This window comes from Mesoplodon bidens (genome assembly GCF_964165515.1).
Source record: "Mesoplodon bidens genome assembly, chromosome: 2".
NCBI classification, from domain to species: domain Eukaryota; kingdom Metazoa; phylum Chordata; class Mammalia; order Artiodactyla; family Ziphiidae; genus Mesoplodon; species Mesoplodon bidens.
The window spans coordinates 9,397,514-9,424,456 of record NC_138177.1 but is presented as its reverse complement, the minus strand read 5'-3'; the positions used below and the strand labels follow the sequence as shown (position 1 = coordinate 9,424,456).

Sequence of the window (26,943 nt, the reverse complement as noted above, 5' to 3'; positions counted from 1 at the left end):
CCCCCTTGGTGTCCATATGTTTGTTCTCTACCTCTGTGTCTCTATTTCTGCCCTGCAAACCGGTTCATCTGTACCATTTTTCTAAGCTCCACATATATGCGTTAATATACGATATTTGTTTTTCTTTTTCTGACTTACTTCATCTCATGTATTATTAACGTTCTCATTTTTCAAATGGAGAAAAATTAAGCTCAGGGAAGTTAAATCCTTCATTCATGTATCAAGTGTGGTCAGCCCTTACTGTGTCCAGACGAGGGCTGTTCTCTGCAGACACAGGGATGCAAAGGACAGAGTCTCTGGCCTCAAGCACCACTGTCTCACAGAGGAAACGCAGGAGAAGCGAACCACCCCAGAAGAGGGAAGCACGGGGCCGTGGCAGCACACAAGTGAGCTCGCTCAGGACGCGGGGGGCCTCGAAGAGGCTCCCCAGAGGGGGTGTCCCAGCCGAGTCATGAGGGAAGTAACGTGACAAAAGCAGATACGCACTAGCAGCCTGGCTTGAATGAAACCAAATCCTTGTCTCCAAGACCCGTGAATGCCCCACTATTCCATAGCTCCTGTGATTAGGTTCAATTAACAAGGATTTTCTTAGCGCTTGCTTTATGGAAATGTCTGTACTAGATGGCAACAAAGGTGAATCATTATAGTTCGTATCTCATGATAAGACAGACATACAGATAACAAACTCAACCAATACCAAATGTAAGTTTGACCTTCAAAATCCGGTGCTGGACTTTCTGCTTGAGCTTTCACCTAGTTCTCAGACTCTTGGTGTGGATGCTAGTGATTCCTGCCATGCCCTGGGGAAGCAGGTCAACAGCACTGCCCACCCTGTGAACTGCCCCACGCAGCAAAGCTGGGCAGATATTATTCACCACCTCACCTGTGAATTATGATATAAATTCTTCAATTTCTGCAAAGGAGCTTATCACTTGTAGGTACCACGAATTCTATATTTGACTGTGCACAGTGTTTCTGCTTACTTGAAACTGTTTACAGTGGAAATATTTAAAATATTTTATTTAAGGTACCTACATCTTTATAACTGAATTTTTTCTTTAGTTTTCTTTTGAGTGCTTTCTTCAGCAGATGTGGGCACCAGAAATATGCCTGCCTCAAACCAATTATTGGGGAGGGCTTCCCTGGTGGCGCAGTGGTTGAGAGTCCACCTGCCGATGCAGGGGACACGGGTTCGTGCCCTGGTCCAGGAAGATCCCATATGCCGTGGAGCGGCTGGGCCCGTGAGCCATGGCCGCTGAGCCTGCGCGTCCGGAGCCTGTGCTCCGCAATGGGAGAGGCCACAACAGTGAGAGGCCCGCGTACCGCAAAAAAAAAAAAAAAAAATTATTGGGGAAACTTCCTGTCATTCTGTGCTTTGGAGCGATATAGGAATTACCAGACCCTTAGCAGTTTTATTCAGCTCATCTGAAAAATCCACTGAACCCTGAAGCCACCACTCACTAACGGTAGTGCTGCCCAATCAGTACAGACTCACCTTCACACGCCTTCTCAACCCTGCACTCAGATAACCACTGAGTGACAAACGTGGATGGGCTCATTTATCTTCAGTCTTTCTTCTACTATATGTGGAATCTAAAAAATAAAACAAACGAATGAATAAAACAAAACAGAAACAGACTCACAGATACGGAGAACAAGCTGGGTACCAATGGGGAGAGGGAAGAGGAATGGGGCAAGACAGGTGAAGGGGATTAAGAGGTACAAACTACTAGGTATAAAAGGAGTAAGATACAAGGATGTAATGTGCACCACAGGGAATATAGCCAGTATTTCATAATAACTTCATGTGAGTATTATCTATAAAAATATTGATTCATTATGTTGTATACCTGAAACTAATGTAATAGTTGATTGTAAATCAACTATACTTCAAGTTTAAAAGAAATTAAGACAAGTTATTTTCTGTGTATGGCTGTGACCACATTCCACAGCTTTTCGTAGATGACTGTCCCATTTTAATAATTTCTAAATAGCCTTTGACTTTTATTTTTATTTCCTCCTTGGCCTACAAGCTCTTCATCTCGTACACTCTCTGTATAAAACAAAACCCAGGGAAACACAGCATGTGGATCACTGGTACACCTTCTAAAATAATGTAATATCCCCCTCACCCATGACCCCTATAGCACACCCTTGTTCAAACCTGTTGCTCCAAAAAGGAAACTTTTTCAGGTTAAATTGAGGACACTGTCCACTTACTTCTCAAGAGGAACCAACTTACCTGCTATTGAAGTCTGATAGGTTTTTGCTTCCATTTGGTCCTTTCTGTTTCACATATTCCCCAAGTTCCATATTTCTTATACATCAATGGTACATTTTCCTCTTTTACAGCAGTCCTACAAAGTTTCCTCTTTTCTTTTCTTCTCTCTCTTTTTAATTTCTTCCCATTTCAGTGGATTGTGGGGAAGAACAGGAGGTAATTGCACAGGCTCAACACAAGACCTCAAAGCAGAAATCCAGAAAAATTTTTCAACTCTTTTAAGTGCTACCCAATTGATCATACTTTTAATAAGGCTTTCTTATTTGTTTTCCTCTTCCTGAACCTAGGAAAATTACCTAAACTGATAATTGTACATATTATATATTATAATGTTATAATAAATTGAACATTACAATCCAAATAATGCAATACTGCTTATATGCGAACAGAAATTCAGAGTTTAAAAGCAGTGAAAGTATAAAGGATATTATTTTCTATCATTATGAAAGTTTTAAAACCATTAGGAAATGTTCTGTTTTCTAAAATCTACAATGCGTTAGGCCTCAGTCCGTTTATCTGACAGAAGCAAAAAAGAGGCAACCTATTACATAATGGTCCAAACTGGAAATTCCTAAAAACAAGAAACAAGCTACTTTTATATTAGATCTAATTTACTATTAAATTGTCTAATTAAGACAAATACACACACACACATATACACATCTATATGGCTTCGTTCAAATATATATGGTAAGAGACAGTGAAAGGAAAACAAATGATAATACCGTGTGACCTTTTTAATCCTGTGGGGTTTTTATTTTTTTAAACATTTTTATTAGAGGAAATGTGAGATTTTTCACACATTCATAATGTTTTAAATGAATAGCCTCTAAACCTGTAAACCTATTTACAATAGGTAAAAGTCAGATTTTTAAGAAAACCAACAAATAGATTATTTCATAAATTGCACACAGAAAAAATACCAACAGAAAGAATAGAAAACTTAAAAACACTGCAAAGTTCAATGTTAGTATGGAAAGTTTATAAGGTTCCAATAGGAATTTAATTACAGATATGGAGAACATATGAACCTCTGGCACAAGTCACACTGGTAACAGATGTCAAACGCCCTGGAAGGGTTACCATGCATGCATTCATTCACTCATTCACTCATTTGTATGTCCACCCATCCATTCCCTCAGCAAATATTTACTGAGGATTCTCTATGTTCCAGGATATAATAATTTTTAAAAAGAAGAAGGAGAAGAAGAAGGAGGGGGAGGGAGAGAGAAGGGGGAGGAGAAAGAGAAATTGTCTAGTGATGAACAGTGACAAGAAACCAGGAAATTACAATCCATTGTGGTAAGTAAATTAACAGGTGCTATGGCAGCACTTAAGAGGAGCACCTTATCCAGATATGTCAGTGGAGGGAAGAAAAGTGTGTAGGTGGTGTACACAAAGAAAGCTCACTTAAGCGATACCTGGAAGAGTATGAATCATACAGAAGAAAGTCGGATAAAGAGTGGAAAGAATGGAAAAAGGTCCAAGTAGAGGGAACAGCATGAGCAAATGGCTAAAGGAAAGAGGAAGCATAGCATGTGGAAGGAACTACAAAATATTCAGTAGGTAGGGGCATAGAGAGCAAGGCAGCAGTCACAGAAGACCACGTAATAAATGAAAGGCTTTCAGGGGCCAGACAGAAAGGATCTTGTAGGGCAATTTAAGCAATCTGGAACTTAAGGGTAATGACAAGCCATTAGCGGTTTTAATCAGAAAAGCAATCATGACCAGACAAGTGTTTTAGTAGAATCACACTGCCTGAAAACAGATCATTCATTAGAGAGGATCAATTATCAGGTGAGAGATCAATTAGAAGTTTTGCCTGGATCTATAAGAGAGATGAAGAGAGAATCAGGAAAGTGGAAATGGAGTAAAGAGAAGTTTATAGTCTCAAGATACATTTAAGAAGTAAAATGAATAGGCAGGATAAACTTGATATGAGACTGGGAGAGGGTGGAACTCAAAGAGAAACTCAATTTGTCTTTGGTAACTGAGACAGAGAACAAAGGCGAAGAAACAGGTTTAGGTGCAACGATGGGAAATGCTGTTTTCAACACGTTCACTTGAACCGCCTATGAGTCATCTAGGTGAATCAAGCTAATGGATAATTAGCTAAAAAGGTCTGAGATTAGGAGAGAGACGAGCATAGACATTCATCAGCACACAGACCACAGCTGAGTTTATGGGAGTGACTGCATAGCGTGAACGTGCAGAGCAAACACAGAAGACAGCTAAGGAACTTCAGCATTGAAGGGACAAACAAGCAGATGCTGCAAAGAAGGCAGGAAGAAAACCCTCTTCCCAAACAGAAAGTCAATTGGATATCCCTATAAAAATCCCCTGGCTTAGATCTGGGAGACCCACAGAGAAAGTTCTCCTGACCAGCTTAAACTCACGTCTTTGCTAAGCTTTCGAACATCTGATAGATAGCCACCATCACCCGCCCACTTCTCTACCCTCCCCCAAAACAAGTGACACACACACTCTTACCTTTTCATCAAGTTCATAAGCTCTTCTCCCCTGAAAATAAAAAAACAGTCTGCTAAGAAGGTCTGTTTCTATATTATATGACAAACAAACATTAACTATTTAATGTTTTTAAAAAAAGGGAGACGCTCCACCCAGGTGGTAGTCTCACAAAGCAGAGACACCTTCCTCCAGAAGTCCCTCAGGTTTGCTACAGTCATCCACCAGCCCAAGGGATCATGATGTTCCCCAAGGGGCAGGAGGTGGAAAAGAGAAGATAAAGAACAAATTGACAAGCTGACTGAAATTCTGTAGCTCTCAGCTACAGCTGGGTGTTTCAGGACAAGAATTAAAGGCTTATCACCTTTTGGAAAGACAGCACGAAGAATGACTCAGAGCATAATGCCTTGCACCTTGACATAAATGTTGATTTATTCTTTCAAGAAAACTCTACAATATGTTAAAAAAAATTAGCACTCTTGGAAAAAAACTGTCGCAGTCCTGCCAAAGATGAACTTTTCACACCAGCTTGAGCCCCACCAGATTCAAAATATGGAGTTTATTCACATATTTCCTGCTCTTCAGAGAGAGAAAAATGGAGACCTGCAAATATGAAGAGGCTTCCATGGAATCCTGCAGTTACTCGGCATTTGGTCCTGCTGAATCAGTGTCTTGGACACCCAAGCCATCGCTATTCCCATTGGACAGTGTATGCTGTGAGGAGTTTCTCCTCACCTGGTCAGCTGAGTGCAGGACTTCGGGAATGCTCGCTTAGCCGTCTCTGGGTTGGTGTCCACTGCAGGAAGAGTTCATCTCTGCCAACTCACGTGTCCCAACTTCACAGTGACCTGTGAACCAAGGCATAGAAAGAGAAGAAATGAATGACTAGATCAACTTCTACTCCATATCCCAATTCCGGAAAACCTACAGTCTCCCTCAGGATCATGTCTCCGAGAAGAGAAAAGGCCACCAAATGAAATGCCGACATCTCACAGTCAGGGTGAATTTTTAAAAATGCAAATTGGATAACTGCTCTCACAGCCAAAACACTGGCTGTTTTGTGCTCTGCCATTACCATGGGAAGGATAGACCGGGTTTTACCACAGATTACAAGACAAGGATGAGAGATTCAGGGGCCAGAGCCCCTCACGTTGCTGGGGTAAACACGGCTGATCCAGGCTTGGCTAGGCCAGGTGACTATGCTCACCTTTGCTAGGTTTAGTTTAAAATTTATTTTAAAACTCTTGAAGAATACGAAACCAAATGCACACTGCATTAACTGAAAGAGATAAAATAATTGAAGCACTGAAAGTCTGTAAGTCTCCAAATAAGAAAGCTTCACTATGATCAAAAAGGGGGACGGTGGGGGGAGAGGGGAATGTACTCAGAAAGGAACAGGAAGAACCACCAGAGGCAACTTAACATCCTTCCTACACTGCACTGAGAAAAATAGATGAATTTTCACCAAATATCTAATGTAGAGAGAATTCACCCTGTGAAGATAGTGGAGAATTCTTTCAAAATATCAATAGATGGAAATGTCAGCATGTGAAGAGCTAGACATTTCCAAAACATTTTTCAGGAAGAACTTAAAACATTTCAAAAAGTAACCTTACACCCCTGATGTTCCCAATGGGGCATTTGGAGGAGCACAAAGGGAGCACCAGGGAACCCAGTGGATGAACAGACACCCAGAAAGCAGTGGCATCAGGCAGGGATGGCACAGAGTCCAGGGCCTAGAGCCTGGTGGAGAGCAGATGCATCCTCCCAGGGACAGGACCACAGACAGAAGAGCCCTCCCCTGGCCACCCCCACCCTTAACGCAGCGTGTCCTCCGCTGAAGCCAGCCAGAACTTGTCCTTTTGCTCCTTGGACTGGTAGGCACTCAGGGCCTTCTGATTCAACCCTTCCACCTTAATGGAAGACCTGCCACCCTAAGAGTAGCAGCAAATAGTGGGTGCTAGGAAAGCAACAACAAAATGGGAAAAAGAGTAACCTGGAAGAAACTAGTCCTACTACAAAGTTTTGCTGAACACCGGGCCTGGGCACTATGAGCTATCATCAACCCAGACACTCATGCAGTCCCCGCAATGTTTGCTTTTCACTTCCTCGCAAAGGAAGGCTGCTGTAATTACTTCCACCCTGAAGATACGAAGCCTAGGCACAAGAAGGCTAAGCAATTTGCCTGGGGTCATAACTAAAATAATGCCAGGAACTGGGAACTAAAGGCAAGTATCCCAATTATGGACAAACCCTCCAAACATCCTGCTCTCCTAAGGATAATTTATGAAAATAAAGGCAAAAGTACTGTGTCTTTTGAAGCTGAGGACGTGAGCTCATTATTGAGGACTTGAACATTTAGAACAAGGCAGTTGGGGCAGGGCCTACTGGTATCTCCTTGAAAGCACTGTTCTTTTATCAGTTAATTCGGTTAAGATTTGGGAATTTTTGTTGGTTTAAAAAAATGTGTTTGGGAGAGAAAATCCACAAGGTTTTAGGTTCTTGCGAAGTAGTCCATGGATCAAAGACTTTTGAAAGCCAGTGCCTAAAATGAATTAATACTCCCTACATAGGAACAGTCAGCAAGCTGGAAATACCAGTGCAAATGGATTCCTTACTTACTAGATGAAAAGAAGCCTTTCTTCACACTTAAAAAAAAAAAAAAAAGATTCTCTGCAACTGATATCATATAGACCTTTGAAATCTTGTACATTATGATGCCAATATCCCAAGATTTCGAAACAGTAATCAATAGACACTTGACATTTTCATGATTTGACAAAATTCTGTGCACAGAAATTAAAATCCCAGGAGAACAAGTGCCAGGAAAGAAAGCCCTAGTTTTATCTCTGCAGTTAATAAGGTAATATGCCATCTATGTAACTTATTTCATCAGAAAGTGTTTCTAATGGCCTACTCTCCCCTGGGATTCCATGTGGCCCACTGTCACAGAAGACAGCAGCAAGAGGCAGATACTGGAAACAGTCCCCCAAACCTAGACTTCATACTAAGTGTTCTTTAACTACAGGAACCTACTAGAAGTATTTCAATATACATTAGGATTTTTATTCAGGAAGAAAAAAAAATTTGTGATGCTCCTGTTGTTGGTTTCCAAAGAGAATCCAGGTGCTTTACTTAGTAAGAGGGAATTATTAAATTTAAGGAGGCCCTGTCTGCATTTGAAGTATGACATACTTCACACGATGGGTGAATTTAAGGCAGAACCATGGAAGTGCTCTTACTGAGATTACCAATACAAGGATTAGTAAAATCATTAACTCCTCTATAATACATGTCAAGTATTTGGTTGAAACTCTGACTCATTCCTGACAAAAACACTTTCTCTCTTAACAACTCCTAGGTATGAAAATTACCTTCTAAGAAAGAGAACAATTATGAATTTTAAATCTCAGACCATATTAGGAGTGAAGAGTACAGTACATAATCCTGTGGGGTCATAAATTCATTCATTGTGGGGTCATATGTTCCATCTGTTAAAAGAATATTCCACCAATTAAATGAGAATAAGACCAAAAAGAAAAAAAGGACAAAAAAGACAGACAAAAGGACAAGACAGGTGTCACACTTCCTCAAATACACTCAACAATTAGGATACTAAAAGTTTTCATTATTTCCCATTACTCATCACACCGTTTGACACACGGCACTTAATTTCCTAATTTTTTTTTCCTTTTTCTAAACTGCTCACCAATTTAAGATTTCATGAGGTAAGCAACAGGTTTACAGCTTTTACAAATTTAGGAACTAAGATATCTTACTAACCAAAAAAGTAAAGCACAGAGAATACACAGAATGATCCTTTTCTTTTAAAGCATATATCTTGTTTCCTAAATTTCTAAAGCATAAGTATGCAAGTTATTATGTATAAGTATTTTCAGATAATAATAATAGTTTTTATTAATAATAGCATATAGTGGGTGCAGAAGAGAGAAGTATGGCAGGGGACACTTTTGCTTTCCGTAATCTCCTTTTGGTGTTACTAAAAACTTGTATTTTTTGTTTGCCTTCTTCTGTAACTTAAATTTTTTTAGATACAAAAAGTTCAAGGACCACCCTGCAAGCTTCCACCACTAATGCGCTCAGCAGACAGCCTCTCCAGTAGAGGGCACGGTAGACTCAGCATGGGAAATGTATATGTAGTTCATCAAGCCACTCTCAAGCTAAGGTTTTGCTGTGCAGTATTTACATCCTACTGCATTGTTTCTTCCTCCAACGCAGAATGGAAAGCATGTGTCATCTTCATATTAAGCAATCCCATTCACCTAAAAGCCACTCACAACAACAGCAAAAAAGGGAAGTCATCAAACACTGCAGTTTTCGCTTTAAATGTACGTCTGCCTGCCTTAACTTCAGTTGTCAATCGGAAATGGTTTGCAAAAAAAAGCAAACAGTTATATTAAAAACTTACAAGAAACATCTGGAATAGTCTGTATTTAAACCAGTTACTTACATGGATATACATATACATTCACAACATACATTCACTGTCGTGAATGTATTGAGATGATTAAACTTTTCTGGCTTGAAGATCTCTGAAAAAGTTCAAATCCTAAACAGTTTACTTATTTTCTTATTTGTTTTTTACCCAGAGAACATTTATTAAGTACCTATTACGAGCTTGGTACTCCACAAAGCTGTGACGTTATCTTGAATTTTACTAGTACTTACACATTTATAACCTAACAAACCCTGAATTAATCCTTTAATGATTTTTCTACCTTGAATAGCTATGCTTCCAGATATTTCCTTCTTCCATGCACACAAAAATTTTAACGAAAAAACAAACTTTTGTATAGTACTTGAAAATTTGCAACGGCCTTCCACGAAAGATTCCCATAATATACAGTGAGGCTGGCAAGAAAAACACATTCATTACTCTTAACAGAGACGAGAAACGGGTGCTCAGGGAGGTGGGATGCGACTGCCCCAGCAGTTACTTAGCAGTTACTGGTGAAGCTGAGACTCTAACTACATATCCTGACACAAGCCCAGCTCTCTCTCCTGATGCCTCTGAGTCAGAACTCCTGTCTTTTCCACTATGAGTGAATTCTACCATCCAAGGTTCCAAGTGAAAAACATATTGAGGTTTAAAGTAGCAAGAAAAGGCAAGTGTCTGCATGTTACACATATTTAATAAATAAGTACTGAATCATCAGAAAGTGAAAATAGCTGTTGGAAATATGCAAAGTTCTTTCAGAGATGCAGAGTATACATAGGCTTGAGAAAAATTATATTCTTACATTTCACAAACATGCTTTCCAGTATTTCTTACTGAAATCTACATGATTTTCCTTTCCATAAGTGAGTACACGGCTGTCCTCTTTAGTAGTAATTGCAGGCTTTACTCTCCAAGTCAAACTGGGAGCTCCAACTGGCAGCTCATCGTAAGAACATGGTAAACTAGTCCCCATTTTCTTTTAACAGCTCTTATGCAAAGCAGAGAGAATAGCTGCAGTCTAATACCTTGCTGTTAATCTCGCTACTTAGACGCTTGAGGGAAAACCACTAGAATATTCCACTGGACGGTTCTAATCATGTTATCTGATATCAAATCATTTTGGAGTTGAGGTTATCTACTTGTCCTTACCAATCAAACCATTTAACTCGTGCTACAGCAAGATAATTTTTGAAGACTCCACAGACTAAGCTTATTAAAGCAAACTGTTAACTCCTCCCTCCCTCCACCGCCACCTCTCCTTTTTGCCAATTAAGTGTTCTGGTAAATTCTAAGCAACTAAGAATGACTCAGGAGGAAATCTTGCATCCTTGCACTCTTACACTGATTCGGGTGTATGACAGCTGCGAGGTCCTGGTGTTTCCCTCTATCTCATCGTAAGGAGGTCTGTGATTTCTCTTTCTGTTCTGGAAGGACAGGCAGCCAAGGACTCCTGAGGGATAGTCTGCAACCCCACGGACAGACCCAGCCACGTGCCTGCTGGTGATCAAAACTGCACACCCAGGGAAAGCACTTTCTCCTGTCCCTTCCCTGACCAAAGTTCATCTCCAAACGTGCTACGAGACGCCCAGGCAGAACGCAAAGTCAGTCACACCACCTGCCTCTGGACCGTCACCTTTCCTCCCATTCACGGTTTCCTTCCGCAAATTAAATGGAGTAGCAAAGAGGAACAGATGAGGGTCTCCCCACGGCCTCAGTTTGCAGACCAAGAAATGAGGCGTGGGGAGAGGGCGTGCGCTCCAAAAAGGGGGAAACACATCCTAATTCAAAATAAGGTAATTGCACTCGGGTTCCCAGCAAGCAACCTTTACCTGCTGGGCAATCCTCGCTCGCTTTGGGGTCAGGAGCACGTGAGCGTGGGGGAGGGGAGGGGATGGAGAAAAGGAAGGGGAGGGCGAGCGCCCCGGCCGGGCCTGCAGCCGACCTGGCTCCCTGCCTCCACAGCCCTGCGACCCTGCCCGGCCGCCACAACTCGGCAGAGGTGTCTGGCGACCACTCGGTAGGAAACTTCTCTGCTCCCAAACCGACCCGAGCCGGTCGCCGCGTTTGGCCCGACTGCGCACGACGCCGGGGCCGCAGACGTCAGGAGCTTCCTCGCTTCCAGACCCTTCGCTGGCAGCCGTGACTGCGCAGACGGGAGCTGACCTCGCCCCCGTGCCCGGCTGCAGCTGGCCAATCGGCGTCCAGTGGAGGCGGGAGTGGCGTCGTCAGGCCCCGCCCCCGAGCCTCCGCCTTTTATAAATACGGCGGCGCCCGCCCCGCTACTCGGAGCAGTATCCTCAGTCGGAACACGATAATGCCTAGTGCTATGTTCCTGGCTGTCCAGCACGACTGCGGACCCATGGACAAGAGCGCAGGCACCGGCCCCAAGAGCGAGGAGAAGCGGGAGAAGATGAAGCGAACCCTGTGAGTAAGGCTTTCTTTTCTCCCCCCCGCCACCCCTGCGGACCCAGCTGTCCTGGGCGGCTGCAAATGCGGTACATTTGCGCTTGGAACTGGGTAGCGTGCACCTCTGCAGGGAAAAAAAAAAAAAAAATGTGGAAAAGGTTCATTTGTTAAGTAAGGTTTAAACCTGCGTGGGTATTTATTTTTGTGACGTGAGCGAAGGACTCTCGGGTAGAGTTTAGAAACTGCAGAAAATTCTTGATGCAGAGGCGGTGGTAGATGCTGGTTGGCTTTTTGTCCCCCTGCAGCGAAAATGACTTCAGGGAATCCTGCGGCCGAAGCGCGTCCCCAGCATTCGTACGTTGCACTGTAAATTTTGCTCAGCTTTACATGGCTGCTGCGATGTAGATATTTTTTGCTGATTCCGAATATATTCTTTTAAAATCTTTTCTTTTTTTAAATTGAACAGCAGATCTCACCCACTCAGGACTGTGGAACAAATAATTGTTCTGCATCATCTTCTTAAAATGAGTGTTGTAATTGGGGGAGGAGGACGGGCCATCTCACACACATACTTTCATTACGCACAGCTTCTAGGGTGGTCCAGAGCCTCCTGCGCGAAGGGTAGAGGGAAGTGAGCACGGGCTGGTTCAGGGCAGTTCCACTGTGGGTTTCATCAAGTGTGAAATGTCTTAGACTTGTAATTAACGTTCCAGAAAAACTGCTGCCTTCTGTGGGCCAGAAATAACATCTGCTTTTTGAACTATGCAAACTAGATTCATAAAAACACCCTATAATTGTAGGTAGTTCTACCCTTAGTTTTAAAACTAGTCATTATGTTCCGATGAGTGGATGAAACTAGTGTGTTTAGTATATAGGTGCTGGGTTTAAACGTTAAAGGTGTAAGACTGACAGGAAGAGTTGTGTCTTATTTGGTTTGTCTGTAGCTAGAGGGAGCAACTTTATTTGGTAAAAATGCCTTCAGCTGCATTGGCAATTTCAAGTGTTGCCACTAAGTGAATATCCTTTTTCTTTTTTTCTTTTCTTTTTTTTTTTTTTAAGATTGAAAGATTGGAAGAGCCGTTTGAGCTACTTCTTGCAAAATTCTTCCTCTCCTGGGAAGCCCAAAACCGGCAAGAAAAGCAAACAGCAAACCTTCACCAAGTAAGTTGAAAATCTTGTACTTGCAAATGAGCTCACTGCTGAGCTGAAAAGGGAACCTCTGACATGAGTGAGCTAATACGCAGAACTTCTCTTGCAGGCCTTCTCCCGAGGAAGCCCAGCTGTGGTCAGAAGCATTTGATGAGCTGCTAGCCAGTAAATGTAAGTTAACCTCTTGAATTTGATCCATTTCAAGTATCAGGAGACTCTAGAAACGTTGTGTCCACACAGCAAGAGCAGCTTGCCCAAGGGGAATTTTACTTTACAATCCCCATGACATGAGGCGTATTCTTCTCCTTTATTTCCCAGTGATTAACCAGGGAAATGCATGACTTTTTCACTCTAGGTGGGAAAAAAATTAGCCCAAAACTGTAATGGCAGTTGCTTTCTGTTAAGGTTGAGTCAGGTTTTCCATTGCAAACAGTGTTTTCAAGAGACGTCGTTCCCAGAGAACTTACGGCTCCCCTATAAATATTTACATTAACAGCGAAGCTAAGTATTTATATATTTTTGTAGTAGTGTGCCAACTTAAGCGTTTTGCTGACCGGCATCTTAGTCTTTAAAGAGCTAAATTCTGAGCATTACAGGTTGACTGAAATCTAGAAAATTGCTATCATTTAGAAATAATAAAATATGGGGCCAGGGGAGTGGGAGTTCTAGGAAAAAACAGAAGGGATTATTTGGTCACTCAGTTCACTGTATGCTTGCTTTCTTTCTCCCCCCCCCCCAACCCCCAGATGGTCTTGCTGCATTCAGGGCTTTTTTAAAATCTGAATTCTGTGAAGAAAATATTGAATTCTGGCTAGCCTGTGAAGACTTCAAAAAAACCAAGTCACCCCAAAAGCTGTCCTCAAAAGCAAAGAAAATATATACTGATTTCATAGAAAAAGAAGCTCCAAAAGAGGTAAGGGGAGATAAAAAAGTTCCTCCTTTTAGCACGTTTTAAACATTCTCAGCACCAAAGTGAAACAGAAAGAATTGAAGAGACCTCACATTAAAAGCGGAGTGGGGTAAATGTTTTTCCCCTACTTCTAGTTTCAGGGAGGTTAATTACATTTCTTCAGTGCCTTGGCTGGTGAAGCTAATCACACATGCTAGTTTTTTTGTTAACTCTGAATATGGAATAAACCACTTTTTATGTTTTATTTCAGATCAACATAGACTTTCAAACCAAAACTCTGATTGCCCAAAACATACAAGAGGCTACAAGTGGCTGCTTTACAACTGCCCAGAAAAGGGTGTACAGCTTGATGGAGAACAACTCTTATCCCCGTTTCTTGGAGTCAGAATTCTACCAGGACTTGTGTAAAAAGCCACAGATCACCACAGAGCCCCATGCTACCTGAGATGAAAAAGGGAGGCCAGAAACGAGGACATTTCATTTTTTTCCTAAGGGGAACGGCTGTCACCTGCCAAAAAGACTGACCTTGAATTCAGCCTGGGTGTTCAGGAAACATCACTCAGAACTATTGATTCAGAGTTGGGTAGTGAATCAGGAAGCCAGTAGCCGTCTAGGAGAAGCTGGCACTGGGACAGCTTCCGTAACTGATGGAGCACAGGGAAAGCGTGGTCTAAACGTGGCGTGTCTCGCGCTGGAAAAGCAGGAGCTTGAGACTGAAAGATAACGATGTAACACTTGGTCCAGAAGCATTTACTATCAATAGGTCTGGGGTTATGTGGCCTTAGTGAGCTGGCTGTACATGTTTCCCTAAATCAGTCCTTTGTTACCACATAGTGGTTTAGCTGTAGTTTCTTTAGTAGTAGGTAACACATGTTTACTAGGTGCAAGGGTATTGAAGTTCCTATGACTACAGATCATCAGTACTGTTCTCTCACGTAACTCTAAAACTGAAACAGTCTGTTTGAATTGTCAATCGGTGTGTGTAATAGAATGAGTGCTGTTGTGTAGAAAATAACAATGTCCATTCTGAGTGCCAAAACTGTCCTGATGGCAGCTAAACTTTGAAGTGGTCTTTGAATACTTTTAATAAATTTATTTTGATAAATAATGTTATTGAATATTTGGTCCAGATGTGGGTTGGGGTGGGTTTTTCTGGTAACTGAATATGGCAGATACAAGGTGAAATATCTCCTCTCTGGTGAAGAAGAAGTGTCAGTTGATGGGCCTGTTTAGTGAGAATTGACAATCCTCGGAGAAATTACAGCTGCAGGGAAGATCTGTTCCCATCTCTAATGCTTCCGTAGGTCAAAGGAGGTCAGGTCCCATCTTTAGAGCCACCCTGAGATCAACCTTTCTAATACAACCTTGTAAAAATCAAGCTTGATACTGAAAATATGGGAACATTGGCTTTAAAGCCTTTCATGAGTATTAAAGATCAGCTAAATACGAGAAGTAAAATGATGTAAGAGACAAAGCACCAAAATTATTCACATAACTAAGCTGCTCAAATGAAGAAAGAAACCAAATAAAGAAGAAAGCAGGCCTTTTTACTTCCCTTGGTTCCATGTTCCCCCGCAGGGTAATGGCATGAGCTTCCAAGATCCACACCTGAAACTGTTCACTTCCATGATGGAGCTGTACAAAATCAGAATTTCCCTGATTTGCCAGCCTTCATTTGGCCAATAAAGAATCTGGGGACTTCCCTGGTGGTCCAGCGGTTAAGACTCCATGCTCCCAATGTAGGGGGCCAGGGTTTGACCCTGGTCAGGGAACTAGATGCCGCATGCCGCAACTAAAAGATCCTGCACACGGCAATGAAGATCCTGAGCACCGCAACTAAGACCTGGTGTAGCCAAATAAATATTAATTTAAAAAAAGAATCTGGTTATGTTACTGCAGCTAATGATGAAGGCAAGAAGCATGCTTTTGTGGCTTAGACTTCACCTAGACGTGTGCTCTTTCCCTAGTTGAGAGAGAGGCCTTGAATCTGTTATTCTCCAAACCAGCTACTTAGAAAAGGAATACTCTTCTCCAGCAGACTGCTTTTTCAACCTTCCCGATGATGGTTTTCATTTTGAAGAGGAGGGCGGACACTCGTCTTGGAAAACCTGAGCCCATGGACTGATTTCGCACCCCTTCGTGACCTTGGGAGTCCTAATCTGCCCTGGCTCCTTAACTCACACCTTCCTGCCTATCCCACTGGTTCCTGTGACGTAGTAAGGGGCTTTAGGTAGTGTAAAGCGCTTTTTAGAACATTTATCCTGATTTGCCGGAAGAAAACTTGACCTCCCCTGGTTTAAACTGTTTTCGTGGTGCTTGCACTGAACTTCACCTTCACCCCACTTTCTGGGACCAACAGGCACAAGCTCCATGAGAGACTTGAACTAGTCTACTCCTGTGTCACCAGCAGCCAAAATAATACATAACAGGTGCTCCATAAATAGTGATAGAATAAAAATTCTGAAGGGTCACTGAAAGATATGTCTTTGGAGAATAAATACGTCAGGTCTGCACAAGCCTCAATTTGGAAGGGTTTTGGCCAACAGAGAAACCCAGGAATCACGCCATGTATCCAATTTGTCACCAAGTCCTATTTTTACTTCAAGTCTCTCTCCAGCCTGCTTTCTGTTGCCACCCTGATCAAAGGTGCCACCATCTGCCCGGGCAACTGCAACAGTCTCAACTCACCTACCCTCACTCACTTTTCCCCCCTCCAGTGTGTTCCCTGCTTTTTAACCCTAGGAAGCCTCTCAGCACAGAAACCTGATCTTGTCTCCTGTTGCTCATAAACCCCTGACAGGATTCCCAAACAATCAGGATAAAGGCATCATCCTTAATACAGTCTAACACTTGCATGGGCTTGACCCCTTCTTCCACTCCATCCATCCTCCACCACGCGTCCCCCAGCTCTCTCTGCCAGCCTCACCGACCTACTTCTATTCCCCCGTGGGTGCTATGCCCGCTGGTTCCATAGGACCTTTGGGCATCACAGTCCCTCTGCATGGAATGCAATTTTAGCTCTTCCTCATCATTCACAGATAGGTGCGATCGTCACTTCCTCAGGGAAGCCTTCCCTGACCTCCTTACCTGGGTCAGATGCCCTTTTAGATGTTCTCATAGCACCAGCTTCTCTAATTCAGCACACTTAATAGAATTCTCATTAATTTGTACGATAATTAATAATTCTATCTTTTCCCCCTGGATTGCAGATGTCACAGTTCAAGGATTCCGTGTCTTTTTCTGCTCACTGCCAGATCCCAGCACCTAGCACCTTGACGGGCACACAATGCCAGCTGCATTCATGAATGCATGAATATTAAAAACTCTTACATTTTGGTGAAACAGAAAGTATCTACCAATGCACAAGGAACTGAGGACAAGGTTTTAAAAGCCCCATTGCCTCAAACATCTGAAAATATCTGCCGAGCTTTCTTCTTGGCAAAAAAAATACCTCTTACTAAGCATGTTCTCTCTAACTTTTGACCTTTAATAGAAGGAGAAGCCAGATTATAGTAACAAGAAGCAAGAGTTCTGACCGTTTCCGGGCTGCTAGAAGTACAGGCTTTATTCAGGTGGTATTTTCCAATGTTCTTTAGTGTAGAACAAGCTGAAACAGATTTAAGTTTAGAAACCACGTACCTCCACAAATAAATGTCACTTAATGTTCCCATTTGTTGGAGTTCGTACACTTAGACTCCACAGTCCACTCGCTTTGATAATATTTCATTTTCCATCTATTTTAAGTTCAGAAGCACTTCAAAATGTAATTTCATACGGTCCCACTGAAAAAATTAGAATTGTGTATTATCTGTCATGTGAGCCCAGAGAGGCAATACATGAGTTTCAACGTGGTGATTTAAAATGATCACCCCAAATTTTATAGGAAACAGGTCTTTGGTAGAGGGTTTGTTTGACCACATTATTTGATCATTTCTGGCAGTGATCCTTACCTTGTGGGGTTGCAGAGTGAGGAGGCTGTGTTTTTGTCAATGGCAGGAAGATGAGGTTGATCTACATTTTGGCATCGGATCCAAGGAGTAGTTTGGAATTGATTGAGGCAACAATAACAGCACCCAAAAGCTTCTCCTGTGACCTGATTTTAAAATCTAAAGCTATATCTTTAATGTTTTCCAGACTCTCTATTATTGAAGACCATTATTTTTAAGAACTGCATAGTGTTCTGTAACATGTGCTTATTATAATTAATTCTCCTCTGTTGAACACTGTAGTTTTTCTATTCTATATGTTTTGTAAACACTATGGTTAATTTCCTTAATTATGTGAGTGTATACACATTATGTACTTGTATACATATTACATATATTTGTGTGTGTAAATGATATATGTATATTAAAATGTTTCATCTTAAAAAAAAAAGAAAGGAATCACTAGAGGAGTAAGAAGTACATGCTAGCCTAAGGCAATAGCATTGAACAAAAGCCTGGTACTACCCATTGGGGGTCCATGATTCAGCATCACCAGAGTACCTGGCAGGATAAGGCCAGGATCGGTGTAGAAGCATGGCCCAGAACCAGGTGATAGAGGACAGTCTTGAATACGAAAGGTTAGGATTTTATTCTGAGGTGATGGATACCAATCTCAAATGTACAAAATAACCTGGGCAGCAAATGAAGGATAAATTGGAGTCAAGCAGATGAATCAGGAGACTGCAGTTATAGCCCGGATGAGACGTGCCACGTTGCCTAAACCAGGACGTTGTCACCAAATAATTGAATGTATTGGGTTGGCCAACAAGTTCGTTCGGTTAGTGAATCCATTGTGCAATCAAGTTCTTGGTGAAAATGAAAAAATGTGTCTTTTATTTTTACTTAAAACCGAACAAACTTTTGGGCCAACCCAATAAGTTAACAGCAAATTACACATCTATGCAGAGCACCGATCTCAACCACACAGGGGATGGTAAGACATTGGTCCTCTAGGAGGCACCAATTACGTATCTGATGAAATAATGTTCCAAAAGTAAAACATGAGGCGGGCCATGATTGGCGATTAATTATCAAAAGAGAAGTGCAAGACCCTTTAGATGGAATGAATCAAGAAACAAAGTGAAGTGGCAATTTTTAGCAGATTTTAAAAATGGGTTGAGGGCTTCCCTGGTGGCGCAGTGGTTGAGAGTCCGCCTGCAGATTCAGGGGACACGGGTTCGTGCCCCGGTCCGGGAAGATCCCACATGCCACGGAGCGGCTGGGCCCGTGAGCCATGGCCGCTGAGCCTGCGCATCCAGAGCCTGTGCTCCGCAACGGGAGAGGCCACAACAGTGAGAGGCCCGCGTACCGCAAAAAAAAAAAAAAAAGAAAAAGAAAAGGATCGATTAGCAAGGATGAAGTGGAGAGTGTCAGGGTTGAGAAACAGTTTAAATAAAAGGAAAGGAGAAAGCAGGATTGCATTTTGCAATGTGCTATGATATACAACAGCTAAATAAACAGATATTGTAGGCAGATATTTTTGATGGAGATGTATATTTGAAAACTATTGACATTTCAATGATTTATTTTTGGCAAATATTTATGAAGAGCTTCTCCAGGCACGGGAGATGTGAAAGAGCAGGAGAAATGGTCATCTACTGAGAAGGAAAGAAACAGAAAGGCTGGAAATTCAAAATCACAACAAAAACTACGCTTTATTTGTCTTAAAAACTGATTTCTGTAAGATCATCAACCAGCCTAGTCATCAAGCACACCACTGTCATGGTCCTCTCGACTAGAGCTTGATAGGTCAGACCCCGTGTCCTGTTTCTCATTTGTTCCCTAGACTACCATCTGAACACTGACTTTCTCACACAAAATATATGAACTCTGGAATCTCCCAAATCAAGATAAACTCCTATATCTAAGGCTAAAACTTCTCCACCATGTGGCCTTTTGCTGCCCATCCAATCTTATTTCCCACCACTGACCAGAAACATTCAATGCTGGATTTTCTTACTGTTCCTGAGATATATTATTTTTCTCCTGTTATGAGATCAAATTGTTCCTCTTGCACAGAACCACCCTTTCTTTCCCTAGATTTTACTCGTTTTTCAAGGCTCAGATCAAGTTTCACCTTTATGAAATCCTGCCAAGGGAGTCTGTCTTATCTTCCAAATAAATGGTCAATAACTGGACCATTTTGGCTTATTCTACTTAATTTTTGGAGTAACTAGTAAAGTTCCAGACATGGAAGATACTCAGTGCCCATTGATCATTGATTCAGTAATTAGGTCATTGACTGATCGATTCACAAACTCCTCAGTAAAAATGCATGCAGAGATATAAAGGATTTAAATTTTCAAAACAATGTTTTTTCAGGAGTCAACATAGTTTTTCATTTTTTCTTTATGTTTTTGCCTTGCAAATTTAGAAAAAAAAAACTATTAACTGTGTGGATCTTGGATAAGATCCTAACATTAGCTTTTCTCAAATCCCAAATTAATCTGATATTTATATAGTTTATAAAGCACACTGCCCTATATGGAAACTTCCCTAAGTGAGGCCATGTGTTTACTTAGCTGTTGTATATCTTAGACATGTACGGACGTCACACCAAATCAAAATAATGAAAAGGAGAAATGGGACAAAAAAGGGAATGAGAAGAAACTATTGATATCTGCTGCTGTCTGCTTTGGGGTAAGAAGGGACCTGATTTTTATTTTATTTTTTTAATGCATCTGCAACTTCCAATCTCATAGGCCTCTTGCCACTTTCACCCCAAATTACTCTTCAGTCTCTCACTTCGGAATGCAACTACAGCTTGTCTACGACAAGTGCATTTTTAAACTACGATATTGAAAGAACTAAGAAAATGCACATATGCAGTTTATGTGAGCCATGGTGAAGTCTGAGAAAGACCAGATATAAAGCTTTGGTTTGAGAAGCAGGTGGTACTTAGCAGACCTTTGCCCTGTTAACAATACAAAAACAGGAAAGTTTACAGTATTAAATCTCTGTTTGGCAGAAACCTGTGCCTTCTCAGAAGTGGCCACTGAGCCTGGTAATCTAAATGTCAGGGCTTAAAGTGCTACCTCTTTCTAATTTCTTGTACTTCTGTTTTCAGATTCCGGAACTTCACAAGTCCTATAACTTTCTACAAAAGTGATAGTACGGTGATTAACATTTTAAGAGCAGCTGATAACAATAATTTCTGAAATAATTTCGATCATCAGACAACTATTTTTAGGAAAACAGTCAATAATTCACCCCCTATTGAAACTGTTAAAGTATCTCTGAACTTTGAGACGTTTTTTTCATCCAGAGAATGTAGAAAGAACCCAGAAACAGCACTAAACATAAAATCAGTAAAGTAGTGCTGTCCGATAGAAAAGATAATGTAATATAACATAACATGCCACATAGGTAATTTTAAATCTTATAGCCACATTAAAATACGTAAAAAGAAACAAGTAAAATTAATTTAACAATATATTTTATATAACCCTGAATATTCAGAATGTTATCATTTCAACATGTGATCCATATAATAAATTATGAAAGAGAAATTTTTTTTGAAAGAGAAATTTCATATGTACTTTTTTCTTATTAAGTGTTCAAAATCTGGTGTATGTTTTTCACTTATAGCACATCCAGGTCCACACCAGCCACCTTCCAAGTGCTCAGCAGCCACATGTGGCTAGTGGCTCCCTTATTGCAAAGCATAACAGTAAAAGCTGAGTCTGAGATGACAGATTATAAACCAGAATAAATTTACACTTTGCTTATTTTTTTCCAGTCCCCAAAATATACTTTGTAGCCAGCAGTTCTCAAAATCCTTTACCACCTTGCTGCTTTGAATTAGGAAACCTGCCTTCTATTTGCTGAATAAAGGCAGTCAAGCTAGATTGCCTGAGATCAGATCCCACCTCCAACTCTTACTGGTTGTGTCACCAAGCAGGGACATATTATGGAAGCTCTTAACCTCACTCTCAGCTATATAACAGCAAGGGACAGACCCCTTTAACAGGTCTTTCTGCTCTTTTGATTTCTTTTCCAAATACATGGATAGATACATGTAAAATGCTTATAACAGTGCTAGCAAATGATGTTTAATAGTAACATTATTTATTTAAGCATTAGCTACTAACACTACTTGGTGTAATTTTCTAGACATGATGGAGATCAGTAAATACTGTTGACTGGAAGACCCCTAGAAAATCCTGACTTGAAAGAACTAGTTTCTTAAGGGAACTAACTCCTTTGCACAGAATTAGAATTAGAATTAGAATTAGGATTAGGATTAGGAGTTGCTTTCACACATTCAACAATATTCAGCCCGGTACCCACTAAGCAGCAAACAAGATACATGGTCTCTGCCATCATGGGAATTTCTGTTGCAGTAGATATCCCCTCTACAGTCTTCTGGCTTATATCTATCATAGGATGATTTTGTCTGCAAAGAGTCAAAAACCCCAATCAAGCTGGCTTGCAAAATATGGAAATTCAAAGATAGGATCGACCCCAGTCATTGTGCAATCCGGGCTCCTGCTGTGACTGGGCATTGTTTCTCTAGCCCTCCTCTATACTTCTGTTTTGAAAACAGACTGGCTTCCACCATGGTCACAAAAGGGAAGAACCTAGGGGCAGGACAGGAATAAAGATGAAGAGTAGAGAATGGACTTGACACGGGGAGGGGGAAGGGTAAACTGAGACCAAGTGAAAGCGTGGCATTGACATATATACACTACCCAATGTAAAATAGATAGCTAGTGGGAAGCAGCCCCATAGCACAGGGAGATCAGCTCGGTGCTTTGTGTCCACCTGGAGGGGTGGGATAGGGAGGGTGGGAGGGAGACGCAAGAGGGAGGGGATATGGGGATATATGTATACGTATAGCTGATTCACTTTGTTATACAGCAGCAACTAACACAACAGTGTAAAGCAATTATACCTGAATAAAGATGTTAAAAAAAAAAAAAAGGTTGCCACTAGTGACAGGAGCGATGGAGACAAGAGATCGCTCCTCCAAGTCAGTTAAGAAGGTTTCTTAAGTCTCCTTGGGTCACCCTGTAGCAGTCCAGAGAAGAAATCATGCAGATTGGCTTAAGGTTGGGCTTTTTTTTTTTTTTTTTTTTTTTTTTTGCGGTACTCGGGCCTCTCACTGCTGTGGCCTCTCCCGCTGCGGAGCACAGGTTCCGGACGCGCAGGCTCAGCGGCCATGGCTCACGGGCCCAGCCGCTCCGCGGCGTGTGGGATCCTCCCGGACCGGGGCACGAACCCGTGTCCCCTGCATCGGCAGGCGGACTCCCAACCACTGAGCCACCAGGGAAGCACAAGGCTGGGCTTTTAAAGGATCCTTGGCAAAGGTGTGGAATCATCACCAGGATCCAGTACTACTCGGTCCAGGAGAGGGCTCATGCCTAGGGTTGAGGTGGGTTGCTGAAGGAAAGTAGGGTTTTGTTAGTAAGGAGGAAATGAAACTGTGTGGGCGATCAACAATGTCTACCACACATGCTGCTAAAAAGGAACTGGTATTTGTGTGATAGTTCTAAAGCCATTGCAGAGGCAGTCCATGACTCAATAGGGACTTGGGGAGAATACCAGAAAATGGGCCATCGTAAAGTGAAATTTAGAACACACATGATTTTTATCCCAACTGCATGCACTATTGTCTTTATCAGTTCAAACATGAATGGGAAGTATTAAGTGAGCAAATAAATATAAAACAAGGAATATGTTTAGAAATTTGATTTGCAGCTCCACTGCTTACAACACTACTTCCAGTGGATTGCCTGTTCTCTTGGAATTAGAGTTTTCCCTTTCCAACTCACCCTACATACTGAGTCAGATTACTTTTCATAAACACCAACGTTACCATATACTGTGTTTCATTCAGTTTCATTGCTCTCCTACTTCCAAAGTACCATAGGAAGAGCACTGGATTGGAAGTCAACAGAATGAGATTTCTGATCGTAACAGCATTAACCATTTAGTTACCTGTCTAGGTCACCCGTCACCTCTCAGCACCCCAGTCACTTCATCTTCTTTTTTTTTTTTTTTAAGATTTTTGTTTTGATGTGGACCATATTTTTTTTAAGTCTTTATTGAATTTGTTACAATACTGCTTCTGTTTTGGTTTTTTGGCCCCAAGGCATGTGGGATCTTACTTCCCTGACTAGGGCTCGAACCCGCACCCCCTGCATTGGAAGGCGAAGTCTTAACCACTGGACCGCCAGGGAAGTCCATCCAGCCACTTCACGTTTAAGGGAGTTGATTGGATCGTGAAGTCTCTTCTAACTCTAAAATCCTGCTTGGCTTTGGATCTTCTCTGCAATCTGCCTCTCCCTTAACAACCTTAATTTTCCCCCAAACAATCTACCATAAAATCACTGCTTTAATCTCTCTGCTTGCCTCCTCATCCCCATTAAAAAGCCACCATCATTTCACTCGTATTGACCTGCCTGAATAGGTTCCCTGCTCCATTTATCCTACCCATATCCCATAGATGCTTCAAGACTTAACTCACAGGGCTTCCCTGGTGGAGCAGTGGTTGAGAGGCCGCCTGCCAATGCAGGGGACACGAGCTCGTGCCCCGGTCTGGGAAGATCCCACATGCCACGGAGTGGCTGAGCCCGTGAGCCACGGCCGCTGAGCCTGCGCGTCTGGAGCCTGTGCTCCACAAAAGGAGAGGCCACAACAGTGAGAGGCCCATGTACCGCAAAAGAAAAAAAAAAAAAAAAAAAAGACAACTCACATTCCCATGGCACACCGGTTTATTAATCTCTGCATCTAATCTCTCATTCAGCAAATACTTGTTGAGTGCGTACTCTGTGCATAGCACTGAGGACACCTCGCTGAATAAGAGACAGGTTTCCTGCCCCTGGAACTTACATTCCACTGGGGTCAATAGATAATGAACAAGTAAACAAACAAGTTAATTCTAGATTATGGCAAATGCTTCCCCCCAAAAAAAATAAGCTAAGTGGTGAGATAGGGAGAAAACTGGGTGGTCTGGGAAGGCACATTTTAGCTGTGCAGTATTGTCAGATGTTCTGTGAATTTGTATTGACCAACTGATGAACTAAACAAAAGCCCGGTTCTGCTTTGCAATAACAAATCCTCTTTGCATAAAATAGACATAAAACTTGTTTTAGCTAAGCCATAGCTTTCTATTAATTCCAAAATAATTTTTATCCGTAAGAAAAAGAATCTTTTCACCGACGTATTACATTCAGTGTTTTTAAATTCTAAAATATAACAACCCCTTGAGGTAGTTCTCAAATCAGCAAAGATACCAGGTTTAATCTAAAGTTTTTGCTACTGTTATTATTTTGATACTCCAGGCTAATGTTTCTAGAGAGCTCCTGACCTTCTGATTATTTTTTATGGTTTATTTCCTCAGGTAGCAACCTGCTTCTCTTCCTAGTATACTATCATGTTACTGACTTTATCACATACTTTATTCCCTGGGATAAAAACCTGTCACTATATGTACTTTTTATGAAAGTTAGAAACCTCAGCCATTCACATTGCTGAGTTACTAAACCTCAGAGATTCTCCTCACAGCTGTACTCCTTAAATTTACAAGGTGAAGACATCAAGAAAACGGGAAAATAAAAGAAAACAAAATAGTGGGGAGAGAACTTACATGAAGACAACCAACAACAATAGTATTCTAAGTAATTTACATGAAGGCAGTATACCTTTGGGCAGGTCCTCACCACCTCTCCCCTGGATTCTTCACTACAACTTTCTACTGAAAGGTCTCCCATCTCAAGCCTGGACATGCTCCGTGCATCCTAAGAAAAGAGTGGAAAGGTTGTGGAGCAGAAAGAATAATCAGATTCCAGTGGTCATCTTGACTCCACCACTGTAACTGTTGTTCAGTCTTTGGCTTAGTACTGAACCTCTCTCAGACTGTTTTCTTACTTGTAACTTGTATCAACCTCATAAATGGTTTTAAGAAATCTAAGAAACATTGCATGCACTGTACTTACCACGTTTATTAATTCCCTTTCCCTTCCTAAAAATCCAATGAGATCACTTCATTTCTTTACCTAGGAAGACCTATTCACAACCCCATGACTTACATTCAGCTCCAAATCTACTGGCAGGCTCCTCTCATTCTGACTCAATTACTTTTCCAGCTTACTTTCATCGTTTTTTAAAATTATTCTCTTCACTCTCCACTAGGGCACCCTGGCCTGCCACCAAAGCAGACATCTCTACATCCCTTGACAGGAAGAGCTTCTCCGGAGCGCCACACCCCAGGCCTCGGCATGTATTGTTTTCTTGCCTGAAATGCTCTTCTTTCCTCCTTCTTGAGACTGAGATTTCCTTACTCCTTCTTCAAATCCTTGACAAAAATTTGCTTTCTTTAAAACTTCCCGGACAAACCCCGAGGCAGAAAAAATACTTCTTTTTTCTGATCACCCACATTATTTTGTTCACGCCTTCATTATAGCATTTTTATTGAAATAATATCTATCCCACAACATTAATCTCTTCCCTTGTGCACTTGCTTGTAGAGACATTTCCCTGTCAATCAAAAGCATTCTCATTGCTTGGGCAAGACGTGGAACTGTTTCCCAGGAGGAAAGAGAACTCTACCTTGTGCAGTGTCCAGTTTGTTTCTCTGTTTATTATTTTTTTTAACACTTCACATATGATCTAGAGCAGAGGCTCTGAACTTGTCCACAGACCTTTGGGGGGTTTGTGCCCTTGGATAGGAGGGAATTCCATCTTCATTTTCACTAACCCCAGGCTAAATTTAGCATTTCCTTCCATTGTGAATCTAGCAATAAACCACAACAGTAGTAGCGAGACATGAGACTCTGTCACAAATAGAAAGCACAGATACTTCTACGTCACATTACAGTTGTTGAAGATATTTTGAAATCTTATTTACAATCATTATTACTTCCAAATCTCAAGAGTCATTAGACCTGCCAGCAGATCTTGTTTAAAGTGTTAATGAAGAAGTACATGTATTACTCTATCATAGTTTATGTAAATATTTTACTTTGAGATATTGTAGATTCACGTACACTTGTAAGAAATAATACAGAGAGATCCTGTGTACTCTCTACTCATTTTCCCCCAATAGTAACATCTTGCAAAACTACAGTAAAATATCACGACTAGTATATTGACATGTATAGTTCAAGATATAGAATATATTTCCGTCACCACAAGGATTCCTTGCCTTGTCTTCTTTATAATCATACATACTTTTCTCCCACCCCACCCTATCCTAAACCCCTGAAAACCACAAGCTCCTATCCATTTCTGTAATTTTGTCGTTTCTAGAATGTCATACGAATGGAATCTTACAGTATGTAAA

The 26,943-nt window shown here is 41.4% G+C and overlaps 1 protein-coding gene and 1 long non-coding RNA gene across 4 annotated transcripts in view; one reads left to right on the top strand and one right to left on the bottom strand.

Moving 5' to 3' along the window:
- LOC308607169 overlaps positions 1 to 11,326 on the bottom strand; it is a 122,164-nt gene extending 110,838 nt beyond the window's left edge. For 2 of the 3 annotated variants that reach the window (XR_014013960.1, XR_014013961.1), the window contains exons 1-5: positions 11,036 to 11,326; positions 5,483 to 5,595; positions 4,772 to 4,801; positions 2,243 to 2,463; positions 1,496 to 1,593 (exon numbers count right to left, since the gene is read on the bottom strand). This is a non-coding gene — a long non-coding RNA (uncharacterized lncRNA). Of the gene's footprint in view, positions 1 to 1,495; positions 1,594 to 2,242; positions 2,464 to 4,771; positions 4,802 to 5,482; positions 5,596 to 10,546; positions 10,673 to 11,035 lie in introns of those variants that run through there. The other variant, XR_014013962.1, reaches the window with a different exon arrangement.
- A 174-nt stretch (positions 11,327 to 11,500) lies between these two features.
- Positions 11,501 to 14,779, top strand: RGS2 (regulator of G protein signaling 2). The gene is made up of 5 exons (XM_081216030.1): positions 11,501 to 11,630; positions 12,672 to 12,773; positions 12,871 to 12,932; positions 13,508 to 13,674; positions 13,922 to 14,779. Exons 1-5 carry the CDS (start codon positions 11,521 to 11,523, stop codon positions 14,114 to 14,116), a joined length of 636 nt encoding a protein of 211 aa, XP_081072156.1. The 5' UTR covers positions 11,501 to 11,520; the 3' UTR covers positions 14,117 to 14,779.
- Positions 14,780 to 26,943: the final 12,164 nt, after the last annotated feature.

Coding starts and splice junctions, on each gene's coding strand:
- RGS2 (XM_081216030.1), top strand. CDS start 11,521: ATGCCTAGTGCTATGTTCCTGGCTGTCCAGCACGACTGCGGACCCATG. Junction 11,631..12,671: donor GAGAAGATGAAGCGAACCCT/GTGAGTAAGGCT, acceptor TTTTTTTTTAAG/ATTGAAAGATTGGAAGAGCC. Junction 12,933..13,507: donor TGAGCTGCTAGCCAGTAAAT/GTAAGTTAACCT, acceptor CCCAACCCCCAG/ATGGTCTTGCTGCATTCAGG.